At 42.7% G+C, this 21,753-nt stretch overlaps 1 protein-coding gene across 1 annotated transcript in view; it reads right to left on the bottom strand.

Annotated features, from left to right (window-relative positions):
* LOC131131723 (copine-8-like) overlaps positions 1–21,753 on the bottom strand; it is a 59,834-nt gene that overhangs the window by 32,157 nt on the left and 5,924 nt on the right. The window contains exons 2-5 of the mRNA XM_058076682.2: positions 13,934–13,974; positions 9,750–9,796; positions 6,106–6,209; positions 3,260–3,299 (exon numbers count right to left, since the gene is read on the bottom strand). Of these exons, the coding sequence (XP_057932665.1) occupies positions 3,260–3,299; positions 6,106–6,209; positions 9,750–9,796; positions 13,934–13,974 (232 nt within the window). The remainder of the gene's footprint in view (positions 1–3,259; positions 3,300–6,105; positions 6,210–9,749; positions 9,797–13,933; positions 13,975–21,753) is intronic.

Here is a 21,753-nt window from a genome sequence, read left to right as displayed (position 1 = left end):
AACAAGACGTGAAGTAGGCCTGACAAGCAAGGGTATACAAAATAAATCATTTAAAGCACTTAATTCCACATTAGTCTGCAGTCTTCCCTGTGGCCATGCAGTATGTGTACAAGGTACATAAACAAAGCATATGGAACAGCATCCTCCCTGATGGGAGGAAGAGGCAGAGAAAGGGAAAGAAGACACGTCCATAATGATGCCCACCACTGAGATACTCTTATTATCTTGTATGAAATATATGACTATTTTGTTATTCTCTGATATTTATAGCTAGACAACTGGAGAAGGAGCAGACAATAGAGCTGCGTGCCAGATCTACAGTCCCACACATCCTCAGCGACGACAGGACGCATCCAAGCGTCATCGGCCTTCATGCTGCGCTCAGATGGACCCCAGGGGCATTGTGGGTAGGGCGCTGACGGGAAACCACTCTCGGCCATGAAGATGAGGACGAGGAGGCGGATGGGTGTGGAGATATGAAGGGGAGATTATCTAGGGGATTGGTAGGAATGGAGTGAGCCGCTATATGTGCTGAAAGTAAACCTCCACCGTCTTTCATACCCACAACATGTTTACGCTATTTTAACATGTAGCATGTAGCATGTACTGGGGCTACACATGAGGGTTTACTATTTTGACATTGTTCTCTAATGAAAAGCCTGTATCTCTGTTTTCCATCCATCCACTTTCTATACCACTTATCCTCACGAGGGGGTATGCTGGAGCCTAGCTGTCCTCAGGCAAGAGGCGAGGAACACCCTGAACTGGTCGCCAGCCAATCGCAGGGCACTCACATTCATACCTATGGACAATTTGGAGTCGCCAATTAAACAAACATGTATGTTTTTGGAATGTGGGAGGAAACCGCACTACCCGGAGAAAACCTACCCACCTGTGTGCACAGGGAGAACATGCAAACTTCCCAATCTCCTGCACGCTTTACTGTCACAGTTTTTTGGCCCAGCCTGAAGAAGCCACACGGGATGACACGGCAAGCATAAGGGTCTGGTAAAATGTGTTTTGGGTGGCCTTTGAGTGCAGGTGCCTGGGCGACTTGGTATTCGCCGTCCAAATCTTCACTGGTGGGAAAGCAATCCAAGCGTGTGCAAGAGGTTGAGACATTTAACAGAGTTCAAATCCAAATGTAAGAATAGTAAGTAGTTTGTGGTGTTATGTTTGTAATGAAATTATTTTGTAAAATAACCCTTTTTTGTGTTGTCTAATTTCTGGTTTAGTTGTTTAGATAGTTCAGCCGACACAAAAGAAATAGAATTTGTGTCAAAGTCAAACTAGGTAATGGTCATGGTTTTATTTCATTTGAACATGCATCAGATTCAAATTGAGTGCATCCCATAATCAGTTCACAGTTCCACATGTCCAAAAGGAGTAGGAAGAAGCAAAGCTTATTAAATCCTACCCCTCCATCTGGTACTTTTACAATCAGTAACTGTGACATTTGTTCACTTCCTGCTTTCCATAATACAGTTTAAGTTGTTGGGTTTTTTTTATTATTATTATTTTTTTAATAATGCGCCTCGTACCGAAGTACGAAATGTTTCTTGAAATGTATCTTTTCACAAAGTTGGTTTTGTCCCTCTTGTAGTCAGCAGCTGATATTTTCCTAAAACCTACATACCTATGTTCTACTGCTGATTACTAATGAACGGAAAAAAGCAGCCATTCTTTTTCTAATGAAAAATATTCCTTCTTTTGGTAGGTTCCATGTTTATATACATACAGTCGTCGTGTGCTTTGAAAGATCAGTCAAAATAGCCTCAAATGGCCGGTACTGAAGGGCTTGTCTTTTGAAAAATGTCTGAGATTTAATGAGTTAATAGCCGCCCCCCCCAGCTCGGTGACTCCGTGTTGGAGTCATCCCCAGTGAACAAGAGGGTCACTTCACTATGCCTCCGGGTTAAGGAAAGTGTCCTGACTGATGAGCTAAGAGCTGTGACCACGAGGTGGTTGGTAGAGGCCGTGGCAGGAAATCCCGAACTTGACGGTGGACACTGAAGGTTGGTGAGGCCGCGGACCACATCAGTCAGCCTCGAAGATGTTATGCCAAACAATTCAACGAGAGAGGATCCAGTGCCCGGTCCACGCTGCTTGAAGTGAGAACAGCGGCCTGCTGACCTTGACTGAGGATACAGTCGGGCGGTGGAGGGAATATTTGGATCACACTCCTCAGCCTCCCAGAGAAAGCCTATATTCCAGGGTGCGAGAGTCGAAATATAGTCGATAATTATAATGCACAGAGTTTGTAGGTGCAGCCGAGGTGTCAAGGGAGTCCAGTTTCTTGTCTCAAATACTTTCTAATTTCTCCTATTTCCAGACAACGTGGACCTGATGGCCTCATCAGACTGTGATCTTCAGCGTTTACTGAGGTGATTTGAAGCTGAGTGTGACGCCTCTGGGATGATACTGAGCATCCTCAATCCAAGGCCTTGGTTCGCACTCAGAAAAGGGTGGATTACACCCACCGGGTTGGGAGTGAGGTCTTGTCCCAGGTGGAGGAGTTCAAGTATCTCGGAGTCTTGTTCAAGAGTGAAAGAAGGTTCCAGTCTGAATGCACCTCCTGGACGCCTCCTTGGTGAAGTGTTCAGGGCATGTCCAACTTTTAGGAGACCCAGGGTCTGACCTAGGACATTAGGTCCCTGGGAATACCTTGGTCTCCTCCTGGTGGAACCGGAAAAGTTGGCCCAATACTGAGAAGTCTGACCTTCCCTACTGAAACTGATGCCCCCGTGGATGGATGGATGGATGGTTCAAACAAGATGCTACTGTGTTTTTTTTATTTTAACATCACAGAAATAAACATCTGCAGGTTTTGTGATGTTTTAAAAAAAAGTCTTCTGAGTCTAAAGAAAAGCTACATTTTTAAATGGTCACTGTTCAAATAAAATCCCCCCTACAGGTACAAAGCAAAAGTAGGATGGGCGGGGAATGGTCTGTTATTCTGCCGCAATAAATTCAGGTCATACCGTTCAAAGACGCCATACGTGTGTATAGTGTATGTTACATCACTACATACTAGGTCTCAAAGGGGGCAGGAGAGCGCTATTTATATTTTTTACATTCCGTGTAAAAATGTCATTACATGTAATTTACAACCAAATTCAAAACTGGGACACTAGATTAGGAACCCACTATTGTAAGTTCCTTGGCATTACTTGGCATGTTATGTGCACCGGGTTTGAAGAAGATGTTTTCGAGTCCAGCATGCAAACAATAACAATTCAAAGAAGATGGAGCAACTCACATGTTTGGAGAGGTTGTCGCTCTTACAGTCTAAATCATACCTGCAGCGAAAAAGACAAAAAACATCAAAAGGAATAATGCTTTGTAATTAATAACCACGCAAACACATTGTGTTCGACTATGTGTGTGTGTGAGTGAGCACATCTGTCCTCCAGCTGATGCATGTCTGCCCCTCACCTCTCTGGAGAGCTTGTTATTTAGCTTTATTCACTTCCTGTAACCTGTCACGAGTCTCAGAGTGGGTATGCATGTGTACAAACAGGATGCCGTGTGTGCCCATGAAGACAGAGACCTCCGTCAAGGCTTAATCATAAACACTTTATCACCTGTCAACTCAAAACCTTGACAGCGAAAAAGGATGCTAGTGGTTTACTCTTCTGGATGCAAGGACTACGATGTAATAAGAGAAGATGCGCATCAGCTAGTGAGCTAGTTAGGAGCAAAGCAGCATCTCGTTAAAGTCAGGTAAGGTGCTGGCGGCGTGAGGCACAGGTGTGCTTCATGTTCCATTCGCCTCTGTCATTCTCTACGCCTCATGAATCATTCATGTCACCTCATAATCACGGTGTGTGTGTGTGTGGGAGGGGGGAGAAGAAGGGGGCATGAACAAAAAATTACCACAAACATGGTGTGTGCATGTTGACGTGGCCACACACACACACACTCACACGCGCACGCATGCACGCACACAGGAGTGGATGTCCCACGGCGCCTCGTGAGTGGATGACATCACTTGGTGTTGGCACCGTGCCAGACAGGATTCCTCTTGGTCCTGTGCTGTCTGTCTTCTTATGGGGGGGTCGCTCTGAGCTTATTTTGAATTGAGCAATGATGACTAATGATGTCCCACACATACATACACACACACACACTCATCAGACCTGCCAACCTTGAAAAAAATCTTACTCCCCTACAAATCAAAGGATGGACTGGTCACTGCGATATATATTTTTTTATTTAGCAAAAAAGGCTAAAAGCTTTGTGTTATTTTTAGTTATTATTTATTAAGATTTATGATTTTTCTTGTGATATTCTGACTTTTGCTCTTTTACATTTTTGCACCCCTGCTTTTATCCTTCTTTGTCAGGATTAAGCATGTGATATGGCATCAACTCTGTAATTTAGCTTGTTAGCTCGTTACCAGAGGCCTGGCCAAAAATTCTGGGCCCCATGAAAAAAAAAAAATCACATTGGGCTAACTGACCCTCAAAAGCATTTTTATGCTATTTGACTGAAACCTGAATCTTGTTATGCAGATGAGTAAACCAAAGCACCACCGTGGCTTTGTGGCAGAATTGGTGAAATACTGTATTTCGTTAAATTTTCTTGCTGGTGACAGCGCAGAAATGAAGCGTATTCACTCCACTGACGTGCCTTGTCTCAGTGGCGTTTGGCTGTAGTGTTTTTGTATCCTTGTTCAAACATATTGCTCCTGTTGTAGTGTTTTACTCTTTCTCCCAGTCGTCCATGAACCAAAGATTAATTTACAATATTCCATAATTGTGCGCTCGCAAGAAAACGCAGCAGTGTTGCACAAAGGAGATTGATTGACAATGGTCCACAGGCTGTCGAAGAACTCTGTACTGCCAAAAACAAGTCAAAACAAAACATTATTTTCTGACTACATGTGACCAAAATATGTCAAAACAGGTAGCAAAATCCTATTTTAATTTGTGCCTGCCCCCGTCAGGGGCCCTTGGAATTGTCCTAACATTATGGCATCCCTACTCATTACCATTACCGCTAAGAGAGACGGGGTGTTATTGCAGCTGGAACTAATCAGTCATATTTTATTGTAAATCTAGGTCCAAAATTAGAGGAGACGGATGTACACCTTCTGCATGAGACGTATACACACAGGGAATAATATCGTACAAGCCGATCGATCAATCACAGCCTTAACGGTCCGTGTTGCTGCAGCTCGAGAATTTTTTGGAGGCCTACGTCACGCTACGATCATTATTCAGGCTGAACTCAAAACTGAAAACGGCAAAATTCGAGCGCAGTGAAGCTTATATGCGCATTCAAGGGTCAAAATGTGTACAGGTTGGCAGGTCTGACATATAAATAAAAATAAATAAAGCAACAGCTGAGGTAAGCTGCCGAGTAAACAAACAACCAGGCCCTCCATGTTTAACGAGCCATCATAGAACGTCAACATGTTGATGACACAACACATAACAATCACATGACCACAACCACAGGAATACAAGAAGATAATTAGATCTGAGCCTCAGCTACTTTTACCATAATGTGTTCATTTTGCTTAAGGTTGGCAGGGAAGAGTTCAATTGATGATCACTTTTGGAACAAATACCGAATTGGGGAAAACACTTTGTTTGCTGTCGTACTCAGACATCCTAAAATATTAAAATTAACCATAGATTTCCAGCAATTATTGATTCAGGTAATGCCAGTTGCTCATCTGTGTGGAAAAGCGTAGCAGAATAGATAGTTTTAAAAAAGAGGATGGTAATAATAATAATGATATAATATAATAAAGACGACCGGCTCTAAGCATTCATTCTGCTCCTGAGGACATTGTGTGTTCCATTTGATGGACACCTCCATCAGTGGATCATCATCTCCGCAAAATACCTTCAGTGAAAGTCACTTATTTTGTCTTCAAAGTGTGGTCGGGGTGAGATGAAGCGGAATGGGAAACGCTGCTTGGAAAAGTGACAAGAAAATGTGTCTTTTATTTAAAAGGCAGAATAACGTACATCTCCCTCTGCACAGAACATGAATATTTCAGCCTTAGCTTTGCTCGCCACGCTGTGCCACTCTCGCCCACGCACACACACACACACACACACAGTGACATACATGAATCAATGGTGAACTCACAGGTCAAAGCGTAGATTCTGCCGCTCCTCGAAGAAATAATCCAAAATAAATTTGCGGACAAAGTCTGGGTTGAGTGTGTTGTCGATGACTTCTGTCCTGCCAAACTGCAAGGAAATCAAAAAGAAAGTGAAGTCAAATGCTAAGTGGTATGCTGATATACAGAGGTGTGGACTCGAGAAATCGAGTCACAAATTCCAAGTCAATGGACTTGACAATATTATCAAACACTTTGACATCAATAACTGGGATTTTAGTCTGATGACTTCAAAATACCTGACAAATTGTGTGCCCATTCAAAGTATTGTGATTGCTATGTCATATCCAGCAGGGAAACATACTTTCCCTTTGAATCTGCCTCATTGAAAGCATCTATTAATGTCCAATCAGGTTTGAGAAAAAACGACGAGTCTGTGGATTACTTTCCGTATTAAATCCTGAATGCTATGTCAGAACTTTTTATGTGTCTAAATCTCAACACACTTTCATTCATTCATTTTCTACCGCTGTTTCCTCACGAGGATCGCGGGGTGCTGGAGCCTATCCCAGCTGTCTTCGGGTGAGAGGCGGGGTACACCCTGGACTGGTCGCCAGCCAATCACAGGGCACATATAGACAAACAACCATTCACACTCACATTCATACCTATGGACAATTTGGAGTCACCAATTAACCTAGCATGTTTTTGGAATGTGGGAGGAAACCGGAGTACCCGGAGAAAACCAACGCATGCACGGGGAGAACATGCAAACTCCACATAGAGATGGCCGAGGGTGGAATTGAACCCTGGTCTCCTAGCTGTGAGGTCTGCGCGCTAACCACTCATCCGCCGTGCCGCCCCTCAACACACTTGTTTAATTTACAAAATAAGTCAGTCAGTGCTTATGACTTGAGACTTGCAAAACAACATCTTTCTCCCACCTCTGCTGATATGTTAATTGTAACAGTAGACTAGACCAAATCAAAAGGGGCTAAAAAGCTCATCAATTCTTCAAAATTCAAGAAGGAGATGCCACGTTGTTATAAAACGTAAAGATGTTCCAAATAAAACTGCACGGATAAATGATCATAGTTTCAGTGTACTCCAACGGGGTACAATTACATGGATACCAGCATGCAGGCTGCCATTAGAAGGCATCAAAGCAGTTTGCTGGTACATTGGAGCAGGTCTTAGTTGCCCTGCCTTCCTTCCTGGTTGATGCATAATACATTTGTTGACAACAAAACACTGACAAACGTTTGATTCTCTTGTGGTAACAGAGTGTGAAGGAAACAACAGCGTTGTTGGTGAAAGTTAATTCTCTTGAGAACAGTCACAAAACATGAAACCTTATTACCAGTTTTTACTAGAATTAATTATCTTACAGTATTACGTATGTCAGGGTGGCATGGTGGTCGTGTGGTTAGCGCGTAGACTTCACAGCTAGGAGACCAGGGTTCAATTCCACCCTCGGCCATGTCTGTGTGGAGTTTGCATGTTCTCCCTGTGCATGCGTGGGTTTTCTCCGGGTACTCCGGTTTCCTCCCACATTCCAAAAACATGCTAGGTTAATTGGCGACTCCAAATTGTCCATAGGTATGAATGTGAGTGTGAATGGTTGTTTGTCTATATGTGCCCTGTGGTTGGCTGGCGACCAGTCCAGGTTGTACCCCGCCTCTTGCCCGAAGACAGCTGGGATAGGCTCCAGCACCTCCGCTACCCTTGTGAGGATAAGCGGTAGAGAATGAATGAATGTTTTGTGGTAGTCTATGGTCATTAATCCAAATATATTGAAGCAGAAGTTATATGTAGTATTCTGGTCACTAGATAGTAGTAATGACGCAAAACATTACCTTACACTGCATAGCATGTCTGACATGAAGTTTTCCTCCCATCCAAAGTGGAAGTGGTCATTTTTTGGCTTCTTAAGTTTAGAAAAAATAAGAGGAAATCTGAGGCTAGCTGGTTAGCTCAATAACTTGCGAGCTTGTTCGCTTGCTACTTAAATCTATACAGTGGAAATGCATTTAACAGGGTCAGGTCTGGAACCAATGAACCACTATAAAAGGGGGATGACTGTATTGTGTAGGTCATGGAGCAGTGACCATCGACATCTTTTCTACCAATCCTGCTGACGACGCCAATTATGCCGTGGAGTCTTGTAAAGCAGAAACAAGGCATCTGCAGTTTGAGGAAGCAGGGGCTCCACTCGTTTATTCAACCACAGTCAGTAGACGATAACAACGATGTGGCAGTTCCAGAACATTCTCATTGTTTGGGGTTTAGACCTCTCTCCATCCTTGGGAACGAGGGGCCTTTTGGCAGAAGTAAGGGACACACTTAACACTAAAGGAATTTGCCAAGCACTTTGCCAACTTATCATTGAGCTCCAGATTTTATTCCTGTCTCTCCTTAATTTAAATGTGATTCAAAGGAAGCTAACAAGCTAACTACAGTGATACCTAGGTTAATGTCCGCCCCAGTTCACGTTAACATGACACTCTGTGTTTCGTCTCATTTTACATCAATTTCTGTTTCCAACAACAAAGAATAGCAATTAGGCATTCAGAGTCAAACACAGAGCATGGACCCTCGCCAGCGTATTTGTAACGTTACTGCCAGCCGTTAGCGGCTGTTTTTTTTCCCATTTCCTGTATTAAACAGCAAGGTTCATGTTTATTGGTTCGAGAATGTTGATATTCAGTTTGATGTATTTGCAAATTGTGGTCGAAGCAGAATTTTTTCAGAATATTTTGCGTAATTTTGTTAATTGAGGGTTTTGTGTGTGCATGGTGGAGAGTGGTTAGCGCACAGGCCACACAGCTCGGGGACCCGGGTTCGTTCCCTCCTCTATTGCTCCCTCGCGATGTCACGTTTTTTTCAGAAATGTATAAATATATGACTTCTAAATAAGTGATCACTGTTTTGTGGTAGGCTGCACGGCGGTCGAGTGGTTAGCACGCAGACCTCACAGCTAGGAGACCAGGGTTCAATTCCACTCTCCACCCTCAGCCATCTCTGTGTGGAGTTTGCATGTTCTCCCCGTGCATGCGTGGGTTTTCTTCGGGTACTCCGGTTTCCTCCCACATTCCAAAAACATGCTAGGTTAATTGTTAGGTTAATGGTTGTTTGTCTATATGTGCCCTGTGATTGGCTGGCGACCAGTCCAGGGTGTACCCCGCCTCTCTCTCTCTCACCCGAAGACAGCTGGGATAGGCTCCAGCACGCCCGCAGCCCTCGTTAGGATAAGTGGTATAAAATGAATGAATTTTTGGGTGCATGTGTAAGTGCTGTGGTAAAAGTGATGTTAAAAGTCCAGTTGTCCATTCATTCATAATTTTCTGAAAGTTAAAATTATATTTACTGTGTATAAAATGTGTTTTGTTGTTTGTTGTTAACATTCAGGGGTGTCTGGAATGGATGAATTGGATTTACATTATTTTCTATGGGAAAATTTGCTTTGGTTAGAGTCTGACCTTCTAGAACTGATTAATGACGTGAACCAAGGCACCACTGTATCCCCTTTCACACAGGCCTTGTCCTCTAATCCTACTTCTGCCTGTGGGAATATTGCTGAGTCAACATCCCGCATTCCCAACAACAAATGTGTCTTTTTCTGTGAAAGCTGTGAAAGCGTGTAATTGAAAGCGCCCCCTAGTGGACTTACCTCTCTCCATTCCCTGTTCGCTATCCCCTGAGTGTAGAGCACACAGACTGTGGAGAAAAAGAAAAAAAACCCAGATGAGATTGATTGAAGAGTATTTAAACAGTGACAAGCTGATGCTGACAGGTCAGCTGAGAGCGTGTTTTCCCCGGACGCACCATCATGGCAGAAAAACTCTCTAATTAAATGTCACTAGAACTTTGCCTGGCAGCGTGATGATATGTCAGTGGGAGGATGGAGGGAGGCAGTGAGGTTGTGTGCGTAGGTGGCAGAAGAAAAACGAGGTTAGGGTGCACTGGAATGTCCTCCTTACTGAGTGAGGGAGCGAGGAGGAAGGAAACGGTCGATAGTATTGACATGTTAGCATGTCCTTCCTCGGGGATTCTCACTCTGTTTTTTTTTTTCCTTCTCCTCACCCCCGAAGACGATGCGCAGGTGGAAACAGAGCGAGGCGATCATCTGGCACTAAAATGACATTTTATTAGCATTCTCGCAGCCTTTATTGTACTCAGCACTTGTCTCACAGCTAGAATACTGCATGACTGAAGACACAGAAAAAGTTCCCACACCCCACACTGTCAAAAGTGCATTGATAATTCATTAATGCTAATCACAAAATTGTATGTACACATTGTGGCATGCTTTATTCGTCAATGCTATGTGCAATAATTACATACATTATTCAGCATTGATGCATCTAATAACATTGTAATAGCAACATAAGTATGTCATAATAACAAGAATAATAAGTATGCTGCTATTACATGTAGCATAGATCATGTTTTAATCAATGCTCCATGTAATACCAACATACTGTATGTTATTATATACTATGCTACTATTACAATGTGTATGCGATTATTATTATTATGCTATTATCAAGGTTAATTGTTCCAGGACCCGACCGTGATAAGTAAATTTCCGCAAAGTAGGATTAATTGTATTATTGTTGTGCAACCCTTGTGAGGATAAGCAACATAGAGAAAGAAATGAATGGGATATGTCCGTAAACCTGTGTACAACCTTCTAAATACAGTGTTTTCACATTATTAGAGGTCTACAGACATGAAATAACACCCTAAACAGTAATCACCTTTACACTCGTTTTACATAGGGTACAGCGATACAATACAGTGATTTATGAAATAATTAGACTGTTATCATTACCATTATTATCGCTTCATGCAGCCCAGGAAACAACGTGAATGTTTGTTTGAATCACCCGTGTGTGAAAAACAATGAAACGAGCAGCCCTCAGTCAATAATTTCATAATTTTATAATCTCATGTTCTTTGCCCTCAAGACAATGAATGAAGACACAGCCTGTTGAGCCCGATGCTTGTGTGCCTCACCGAACACCAGTGACCCCTAGTGACCAATATAGAATATTACATGGCATCTTGTGTTTCAATGCAACTTCTGAATGCCTTCTGAAGCCAGTTTGAAGCTTGACACTGCTGAATTTAGGCAAAAAATGTGTACAATTTGTGGCGAGGGATGAGTATATTATATTATTATGGCATATTGTATGTTATTATTACATGTAGTGGAGCACTGAGGATGTCATGGAGTGCATTGGGCGTCAGCTGCTTGTCCTTTAATCCACCGTGAAGCATTATTGACACACACATGATGTCTGTATTGTTATACACGTGTGTGTGATATATGAGATTATTATTGTTAAAATCAACGCTCACTAACTTACATGAATGTTTTTGTTGTTGTTTTAATCACCCATTTGTGAGAAAAGTCTACCACTGCACAAAATGAAACAAGCACACCCCTCAGTCAATAATGTCATTACTCATGTTCTGTTGTTAACTCTGAGAATTCTTTGCCCTCACGGATGGGGAAAATGCAGATGCAGCATGAAAGGTGGTGGAGCATCAAGACGTAGCGACAAAAACGTCTCAGTTTCAACTCATGCTGGAAAGTGCAGACTTCAAACTACCTACGAGTTAGTCAAGTCATACCAGACTTTCATTCATTCATTTTCTATGCCGCTTATCCTCACCAGAGTCACGGGTATGCTGGAGCCTATCCCAGCTGTCTTGGGGCGAGAGGCGGGGTACACCCTGGACTGGTCGCCAGCCAATCACAGGGCACATATAGACAAACAACCATTCACACTCACATTCATACCTATGGACAATTTGGAGTCGCCGATTAACCTAGCATGTTTTTGGACTGTGGGAAGAAACCCACGCACGCACAGGCGGTGGATCGAACCCAGGTGTCCTCCTAGCTGTGTGGCCGCATTAACCACTTGTCCATTCTTCAGTCTATCGCTGAAGCCTGACTTTGAAGGCCAAAATATTGCTTTAAAAAATACTGTATATTTGTCAATATGTAAACAAAGATATTTCTTTGCTAAATAAAGACAAGAAGATGCTGAGCAACATAATTTTACCATATTTGACATCATCTTGTTCATCATCTCTCATCCTTTTCCAATCTACTCAAGCATGCTATGTTCACATTCCAGCACACATGCACACATACTATGTATATACAGTGTATATACTGGGCTGGGCAACATGCACAAACAGAAACAGTTGATTTTTATCCGGCTTTATAAGCTAATATGAATATGGTATGCCAGCCTGAGGCCCTGAATATGCGCTCTGTGTGAGTGTGTGTGCTGAGGCGCTCTAATGCCGTGTGACTGGGGCCAGTGACTGTCAGCAGAGCAGAGACATGGACGCAGCACAAGTGCCTCCTTCTATAAATGTTGGGCCGGCAAGGATGCTCAGCCTCCTCTCTCGCTGAAACACACACTTTCAAAAAGAGAAGGTCTGATCCTCCCCCTCTTAGAAGCTCATCAATTAGCAACACACACACACACAGAAAGAAGAAGCTCTCAAGAGTAAAGGTGTGTTGTCAACAACAAGATAGTTCAGCATGCATGGATAAATAACAAGCGTATTCCACATATTCCCACTTTCAGACCAATTATTCCCTTTCTTTGTGTTTATTTTTATCTTTTTGAAGGCTTTTATCCAGCGGAGCTGTCACACGTTGTTACTGTAGTTACGCACCAGGTATGAAAACTACACAACCAGACTATCCGCTAGCTTCCGTGAGCACGCCACAGCCAGCTTGTTACGTCCCGTCTCGTTTTCAACTGCAATTAAACTCAATGCCGGTTTGCAATCTATTATTAATGCCATATTTTATGGTAAATGCCAAGACTCTGTCTCAGATGGAATACTTCAGTCAGTACACTTCAATATGTATACTGTGTACTTGTGGAGTTATTGAGTGTGCTAATATTTGCGCGTAGTTTCGGTAGTTCTTCCCATTCCGCTACTTTGCCGATTGCAACATTTATCCGCTTTTTGTTCTCTCCTATCTAATGGTGAATTCCAACCACTCAAGTTAGTCCCTCCCCTTTCACTACCTAGCTAAGACAGCCACGATTGAGCATGCTCAGTGTCCATCACTGCACAGGGGTTTGAGTGCAACATGCAGGTTCCGAGAGTGCAATGAATTTCGCATAGTTCTCAGTGAACGTGCATATACATTGAAGTGTAAGTACGTACATACCAACTCTTGTTTACACTCTTATGTATAAGTTGTGCGTCCTTTAAACCACGCCCCCTCACCACCATCTCTCTGTCTCTCTCCTCAAAGAATGCTGGAATGTTTTAGTCAAGGCAACTGACTGCTGGACCTTTAAGAATCACTGGACCACTTGGCAAATTGGAACCCCGCTGTCAAGCGACTGTGTGTGTGTGTGTTTCTCCTCAACAGTGACAAGTACGACCTCTGACATATGCAAATGTCTCCTGATTCCAGCAGCACAGGCAATGAGAGAGTGTGTGTGTGTGTGTGTGCGTACTTGTTTATCTGTACATGTCTTCCTTACTTTTTTAACATTTTATGATATCAGGTCAGGACCATGTGATGCTGCCACACTGGCTCCTGGTAAAGAGGCTGTCATGTTGTCATAGCAACAACACAGCCACTACTTTGCAGGGCTAGCATGTTGGTATACCAGCCAAAACCTTTGTTTTGGTATGTTAGGCTATAAATTAATATCTGACGACTGTGTATTGACTGTATTGATACTCTATCCTGAGATATCCCAATATTAATAAATTATGATGATGAATACTGTAATGTATGGATGAAATTTTTTTTAAATATTATGAAGTACAATGTATGCGTATGTGTGTGCGTCTTACTAGGATCAGATTTGGAGAAAGTGTCTCTGTCCAGCAGGTTCCTGAAAGACAAGAACAAAAAGCCACATGAGATGTACAGTAATAGCCATCATCTGAATGAGAACACTGTATTCTCCATTGACAGGAAGAAGACAAGACGACGGAGAAGAAGAAACAGACTCTCCAAGTGTAGCTTCTTCAATATTTCAGGCATGCAGCAGCGAAGAAAGAGAAAAAGAAGGAGTAGAAGGACCATTTTCACCCTCTTTTGCGTCTTTCAGCATCAAATTTACATTACGCCGCCATCTGGGCTTGCTGGGTAAACAGCAGCAGAAAATGAAGAAAATAAAAAGATAGTTGCCAGTTAAAGAAGAAGCGTGGAGACCTCAACTACCTGGGCCGTCAAACATCAAAATGAACAAAATGAAAGATGTGTTGACCATTTCGAGTAAGGATCCTAGTAGGATCCTAGTAAAGTAAGGATATTAAAATCTTTTGCGGCGTACTCATGCTAGCCCAATTGTACCATGCCTCGGCCCACCTCACACCGAAATTCTGGCACGTTCGGCTAGAGCAGGGGCCTCAAACAGGCGGCCCGCGGGCCAAATGTGGCCCGCAGAACACTAGTTTGAGGCCCCCGCCTTGATATTAAAGTTTAATGTTAGTGCGGCCTGCGCAAGTTTGATATGGATGCTGTATGGTATCATGTACCCAGAAAAAAGTGTTACGTTTGATTAATGTTCATGTTAAAGGTTAAATAACTGTTAATAGTTATCCTCCCTATCCGTGTGGAAGTGGTAAGTTTTTGACTATTTAAGTTTAAAGGAAATAACTTGAAGGCTACCGTTTAGGTCGCTAGCTCTCCAGTTTGCGAGTTAGCATGTGTCTCAAGACCCTGCAGTTGCGCAATATGTTGTAAATAAAAAGAGTATAAATGTGACTATAGTCGTGTTTTGTCATGTCTACAGGGCTCTAATAATGCTTTGTTCATTTTAATCTGAAAAAATAATTTGTCTACCCACCAACTATATGTGGTTTCTTAAGTTTTTATTATTTGCCATTTTATTATTATTATTATATTTATTTACTACTGATTGATTGATTTTCTTTATTCTTGATTTGTTTATTTATTTTTCATCTTATTTTGTGCAGAAAAATAAAAAGTAAGATATTTGAGAACAGTGGAATGTTTTATCAGAGCTTTTATTGTAGAAAATCGGAACCAAAGCACTGAAAAAGTTTGTATATTTTTCTGTTTTTAATAAATGCGTTTTTTTTTTTTTGAAAACCTGATGCGGCCCAGCCTTGCCCAGACCCTAGCTCCAGTGGCCCCCAGGTAAATTGAGTTTGAGACACCTGGGCTAGAGCAAGCACACGTATTTGTGCCCCAGTACGCCACACTCTGCTTCTTTGGCACAATTGGAAGAAATGGGCCAGGGCCCAGCATGAATCCATGCACACGCACATGCATGTAGCTGAGTCATAGAATGACTGCAACGCCACCTCTTTATGATCATCATCATAATTCATATAGACTGTAAATAATCCAAAATCAAACCAACAGCACCTGTGCATTTGTGTGTGCATAAAGACATTTAATCCATGCAATCTCTTGTCTTTGAAAAAACATTATGGCAGGAAAAATAAAAAGAAATAATAATCAAAACAACTAAAAATAATCCACAAACTAATAGAAATTACAATAATACTGCAGAATGGAACATGTCATTAATAATTAACCTTTCACAAAATAAGTTATCACAATGGCTGAATTAGCATAATGACTTAAACTAGGACCGGAAATAATCCACAAAGCTAGAGATATTGCAATAAACCAGCATAATAAAATGTGCTGCTTAAAAGGGAGCTATTGTGCTAATTTTTCAACCCTTTGTATTGAATTTTGGACTCCTATAGAGCAGCTACACACGATAACAGCACAGAAAGCTTTCTAGAGCTTCCAGGATCTGCACCTATTCCAGCTGTATTTCCTTGGATTTGCGCTTCCTGCCAATATGGTCTGTTTTAATTTATTTCACCCAAGTCCCGCCTCCGGGCACGCCCACTTTAGAGTGGTTGGTCACATTCCCAAAGTATTTCATGACTACTGCAAACAATACTTTCCAATGTAGTGGGTATAGGAATTGATAATAAATGACTAAAGTCTTTGGAGAGTTAATTGAAAAGTGTATAAGAGCTACTGGCTGCTCATGAGCTACTAGCTAGAGACCCCTGACTGTGGATGAGCTCCTCCAACCTCGTTTGCCCGAGGAGGAGCACTCATTGTCGTACACACTTTGTTAGAGGCACCGCTGGTGCTGTGGCGCTCTGAAGGCAGACGTGAGGGCGCCGCGTTTACTAACTGCAGACAATCTCGACACAACATTGCTAGTGGAACAATAAAATTTGACATTTTTTTTACAGGACTACCGTGTTCCAGACAGTAAGCACGGTGGTTCTCTCCACCGCCATGGAAACACAACGTGTCCGACATTAATACCCCTTTCCCAATGAGCACTGCTTCTGGTTCATGTTCACAAAAACAGTCCTGTGTGAAATACCATTGACAGATGAAAATATGAGCGATGAAAATATTTTTCTCTTGCTGGGAATCACCAACAATAATAATTTCTGTCTGAACTTGTTTCGTAAAGCAGAGCAGAGCATTGCGAGAGTAGAGAGCGCATCGCGCTTACAGCCACGCCCATATCAGTAATCCCGCTTCTCTGTGACATCATAAAGGAATAGTTTTGCAACGCCCTCTGAAACCAAGCGTTTTGAGCCATACCAAACTTCTTTCAGGGCTCACTTCCCAATGCGCAAATGTCATTATCTGAAACTTTGTTTGTTTGTTGCATTGTTTAACACGAGAATACAACATTCTAACTACATTTATAGGTCAGAAAAGTGGAAAAGGTGTAAGTATAATGTATAATTCACAAAATAAATAATCATAACAACTCGAACTAAGACTGAAAATAAGTGTTAATAGTGAGTGTCACAGTGGTGCACACTGCCCAGGCTCAATTTCGTGACCACACATGCCCACCGATTGAGAGATGAGTGCGCTAGCCAGTAAGCTAAAAGCCCAGGCTACGAACCCACTGACTGGAGCGGATGAGTGATGTTTATATAACATACAATGGCACAGCTACACTAGCTGGTATCTGTTACACGAGTGCACCAATCCTAGCAGCTCATAGTAGCTCCATACTGCTGGGTTAGCGAGTAGCCAACATGCTAGCTCAGGGGCGTCCGCCCTGTCCCTCTTGACAGGCGGCGAGCGTCTTCAAGCCGCTGATGTCAAGTGATGTTTCTGGATCAGGCTCTGGGGTTTTGCTGATCCCAGTGCGGCCCAGATGGTACAAACAGAACACGTGCTCAAGGCTTTCACCACCTCGAAAATCTCCGTCCTGTGTTTTATCCTCCCTTTATTTTCATGGTATCGAATCGAGACCAACATGAGCAGGGGTGTGTGACTTCACCTGTCAAATGGCAAACATTCAAAGAGGCAAAGGTACACGTCAATGTGTTTGTGTGTGTGTGTATGTGTGTGTGTGTGTGTGCACCTGAGGGCTTCCACCTGGTCGGGATGGGAGACTCTTAAAAATAAATAAATAAACTTCAGGAGGCCCCGGCTGAGTGTCTCACTGTTCATCAAACATTTAGGTGAGCGTCCCTCTCGACAGCAGAATTACATTTGAAATCCCACCAGTGACATCACGTGCTCGCCTAAACATGGCCGCCTGCAGCTTTGAGTAGCTTCATGCTAGCAGGACCGGGACCATCTACATCTCCTGTTAGAGTACAAAGATGGAGAGGTAGTTCTATTTGGAAAAGGAACGTGCAAAAGGAAATGTCTGAACCCACTAAAAGAATGTGTTAACTACAGTGAAGAAAATAAGTATTTGAACACCCTGCTATTTTGCTATTTCTCCCACTTAGAAATCATGGAGGGGTCTGAAATTTTCATCGTAGGTGCATGTCCACTGTGAGAGAGATAAACTAAAAAGAAAAATCCAGAAATCACAATGCATGATTTTTTAACAATTTATTTGTGTGATACAGCTGCAAATAAGTATTTGAACACCTGAGAAAATGAATGTTAATATTTGGTACAGTAGCCTTTGTTTGCTATTACAGAGGTCAAACGTTTCCTGTAGTTTTTCACCAGGTTTGCACACACTGCAGGAGGGATCTTGGCCCACTCCTCCACACAGATCTTCTCTAGATCAGTCAGGTTTCTGGGCTGTCGCTGAGAAACACGGAGTTTGAGCTCCCTCCAAAGATTTTCGATTGGGTTCAGGTCTGGAGACTGGCTGGGCCATGCTAGAACCTTGATATGCTTCTTACGGAGCCACTCCTTGGTTTTCCTGGCTGTGTGCTTCGGGTCGTTGTCGTGTTGGAAGACCCAGCCACGACCCATCTTCAATGCTCTGACAGAGGGAAGGAGGTTGTTCCCCAAAATCTCACAATACACGGCCCCAGTCATCCTCTCTTTAATGCAGTGCACTCGTCCTGTCCCATGTGCAGAAAAACACCCCCAAAGCATGATGCTACCACCCCCATGCTTCACAGTAGGGATGGTGTTCTTCGGATTGTACTCTTCATTCTTCTTCCTCCAAACACGCTTATTGGAATTATGACCAAAAAGTTCTATTTTGGTCTCATCTGACCATAAAACTTTCTCCCATGACTCCTCTGTATCATCCAAATGGTCATATGCAAACTTAAGACGGGCCTTGACATGTGCTGGTTTAAGCAGGGGAACCTTTCGTGCCATGCATGATTTCACATCATGACGTCTTAGTGTATTACCTACAGTAACCTTGGAAACGGTGGTCCCAGCTCTTTTCAGGTCATTGACCAAGTCCTGTCGTGTAGTTCTGGGCTGATTCCTCACCTTTCTTAGAATCATTGAGACCCCACGAGGTGATATCTTGCATGGGGCTCCACTCCGATTGAGATTGACCGTCATGTTTAGCTTCTTCCATTTTCTAATGATAGCTCCAACAGTGGACCTTTTTTCACCAAGCTGCTTGGTAATTGCTCCGTAGCCCTTTCCAGCCTTGTGGAGGTGTACAATTTTGTCTCTGGTGTCTTTGGACAGCTCTTTGGTCTTCGCCATGTTACAAGTTAAAGTCTTACTGATTGTATGGGGTGGACAGGTGTCTTTATGCAGCTAACGACCTCAAACAGGTGCATCTGATTCAGGATGATACATGGAGTGCAGGTGGACTTCTAATGGGCAGACTAACAGGTCTTTCAGGGTCAGAATTCTAGATGATACACAGGTGTTCAAATACTTATTTGCAGCTGTATCACACAAATAAATTGTTAAAAAATCATGCATTGTGATTTCTGGATTTTTCTTTTTAGTTTATCTCTCTCACAGTGGACATGCACCTACGATGAAAATTTCAGACCCCTCCATGATTTCTAAGTGGGAGAAATAGCAAAATAGCAGGGTGTTCAAATACTTATTTTCTTCACTGTATATCTATCTCTATTTAGTACTTGTATTACTATCTTTAAAAATCCATCCATGTCATTAGGACGGCTAACAGTTAAGCTATTCACAAACCAAACATACTAGCTTGGCACAGTCCAATGTATTTTGGAAAGCTAAGCTACATCCACGCAGACAACCTCTCCTAGATAATACATCACTGGTATGGAAACAGGAGTTCAGCACATTCATAGAGAGAGATACTCCTACCAAGAAGGACATTTTAAAATCAATCCATGAATATGAGTGGTGATCATGTGACTCTCCTACATCCGAGTAGTTTGGGTGTGCATACATGAACGACAACAGAAGTTAAGCATTGTGCTTCCCCTGCAGACGCCTGAAGCCCAATCACATGTTCTTCCTCAGGGCATATGACACAGCACAACAATAACAACAAGAACTGAGGGATTTCCAAAGGCTTCTAAAATGGACTATACTCTTTTTATTTACAACATATTGCGCAACTGCAGGGTCTTGAGACACATGCTAACTCGCAAACTAGAGAGCTAGCGACCTAAACGGTAGCCTTCAAGTTATTTCCTTTAAACTTAAATAGCCAAAAACTTACCATTTCCACACGGATAGGGAGGATAACTATTAACAGTTATTTAACCTTTAACATGAACATTAATCAAACGTAATATTTTTTTCTGGGTACATGATACCATACAGCATCCATATCAAACTTGCGCGGTCCGCACTAACATTAAACTTTCATATCAAGGCGGGGGCCTCAAACTAGTGTCCTGCGGGCCACATTTGGCCCGCGGGCTGCGTGTTTGAGACCCCGGGTCTAACAGATAACACTTTGCTGGGTGCTAGGTGTGCTGGAGTGTATCCCAGCTGACTTTAGGCGAGAGTTGGGGTACACCCGGGACTGGTTGATAAATACAATGAATAAATGAAATAAATACTGTCATAAAAGTATCCCTCAATGAACCACGGCTCCTCCAATGCTAGCAGCACTTGTGTAGCTCCGGTTCATGATGCTCCCGCCACCATGCTTGACTGCAGGCAAGACACCATTATCTTGCGACTCACTTCTGTTGTCAGATATTTTAGATAATACTATTTTCCTCAATGAACCGCAGCTCCTCTGGTGCTAGTGGCACTCATATGTACTTTGTGATGCTACTACAACCATGCTTAACTGGAGGTAAAACACCAATATCTTACTATTCACTATACGGTATTTTCCTCAATTAACCACAGCTCCTCCAGTGTTCACAGCACTCATGTGTACTTTGTTTGTGATGCTACCACCACCACGCTTGACTGGAGGTAAAACACCAATATCTTACTATTCACTAGAGTTGCCAGGCAATACGATATTTTCCTCAATTAACCGCAGCTCCTCCAGTGTTCACAGCACTCATGTGTACTTTTATGTGATGCTACCACCACCATGCTTGACTGGAGGTAAAACACCAATATCTTACTATTCACTTGTGTTGCCAGCTATTTAGGTCACAATATTTTCCTCAATGAACCCCAGCTCCCCCGTCCGAGCACCACTCGTATAGCCACAGACTGACGCAATCTATTTACACTGTAATTGTTCTGTATTGTCTACAGTTGCAACAAAAAATTGATGCAATAAATAAAAATCTATCACTAAAAGTGTTGTCAACAAATGTCATTATTGATTCGTTGTGTCGTGCGATTTATACGTCACTCTCCATGATGGGAAAGACATGCACACCACAGCAAGCAGCTGTCTTGACTGAGAGCAATCTCAACATGATTGTTACTGACATGAGGCCTCTGTCCATGGTTGAAGACGAAGGCTTCAGTACAATGATCCGCACCTTTAATCCAGGTTACACTCTTTCCTCAAGGACATATTTTACAAAGCTCATGGAGAGGAAATCTGAAGAGACTTTCAAGGAAGTGAAGAGTGCAATTAACGTATGGCAAACTTGTTCTCATTGCTGATGTATGGATAGGATACATTTACAGTCATTCACAAATCTCAAAACAAATCCTCTTACTTGGTTTTCTGATTTGCATTTCTTTATTTATCATTCATTTCTTAATTTTTCCAACAGCTCAGGTTCCTGGACCAACAAAAAGGGTGAGGGTGCTGGAGCCTATCCCAGCTGTCTTCAGGCGAGAGGCGGGTTACACCCTGGACTGGTCGCCAGCCAATCACAGGGCACATATAGACAAACAACCATTCACACTCACATTCATACCTATGGACATTTGGAGTCGCCAATTAACCTAGCATGTTTTTGGAATGTGGGAGGAAACCCGAGTACCCGGAGAAAACCCACGCATGCATGGGGAGAACATGCAAACTCCACACAGAGATGGCCGAGGGTGGAAA

The sequence above is a fragment of the Doryrhamphus excisus genome, linkage group LG1, assembly GCF_037039965.1.
Source record: "Doryrhamphus excisus strain RoL-2023G ecotype Guam linkage group LG1, RoL_Dexc_Guam_v1.1, whole genome shotgun sequence".
NCBI classification, from domain to species: domain Eukaryota; kingdom Metazoa; phylum Chordata; class Actinopteri; order Syngnathiformes; family Syngnathidae; genus Doryrhamphus; species Doryrhamphus excisus.
The sequence above is the reverse complement of the archived record's forward strand: the minus strand, read 5'-3'. Positions and strand labels throughout refer to the sequence as shown.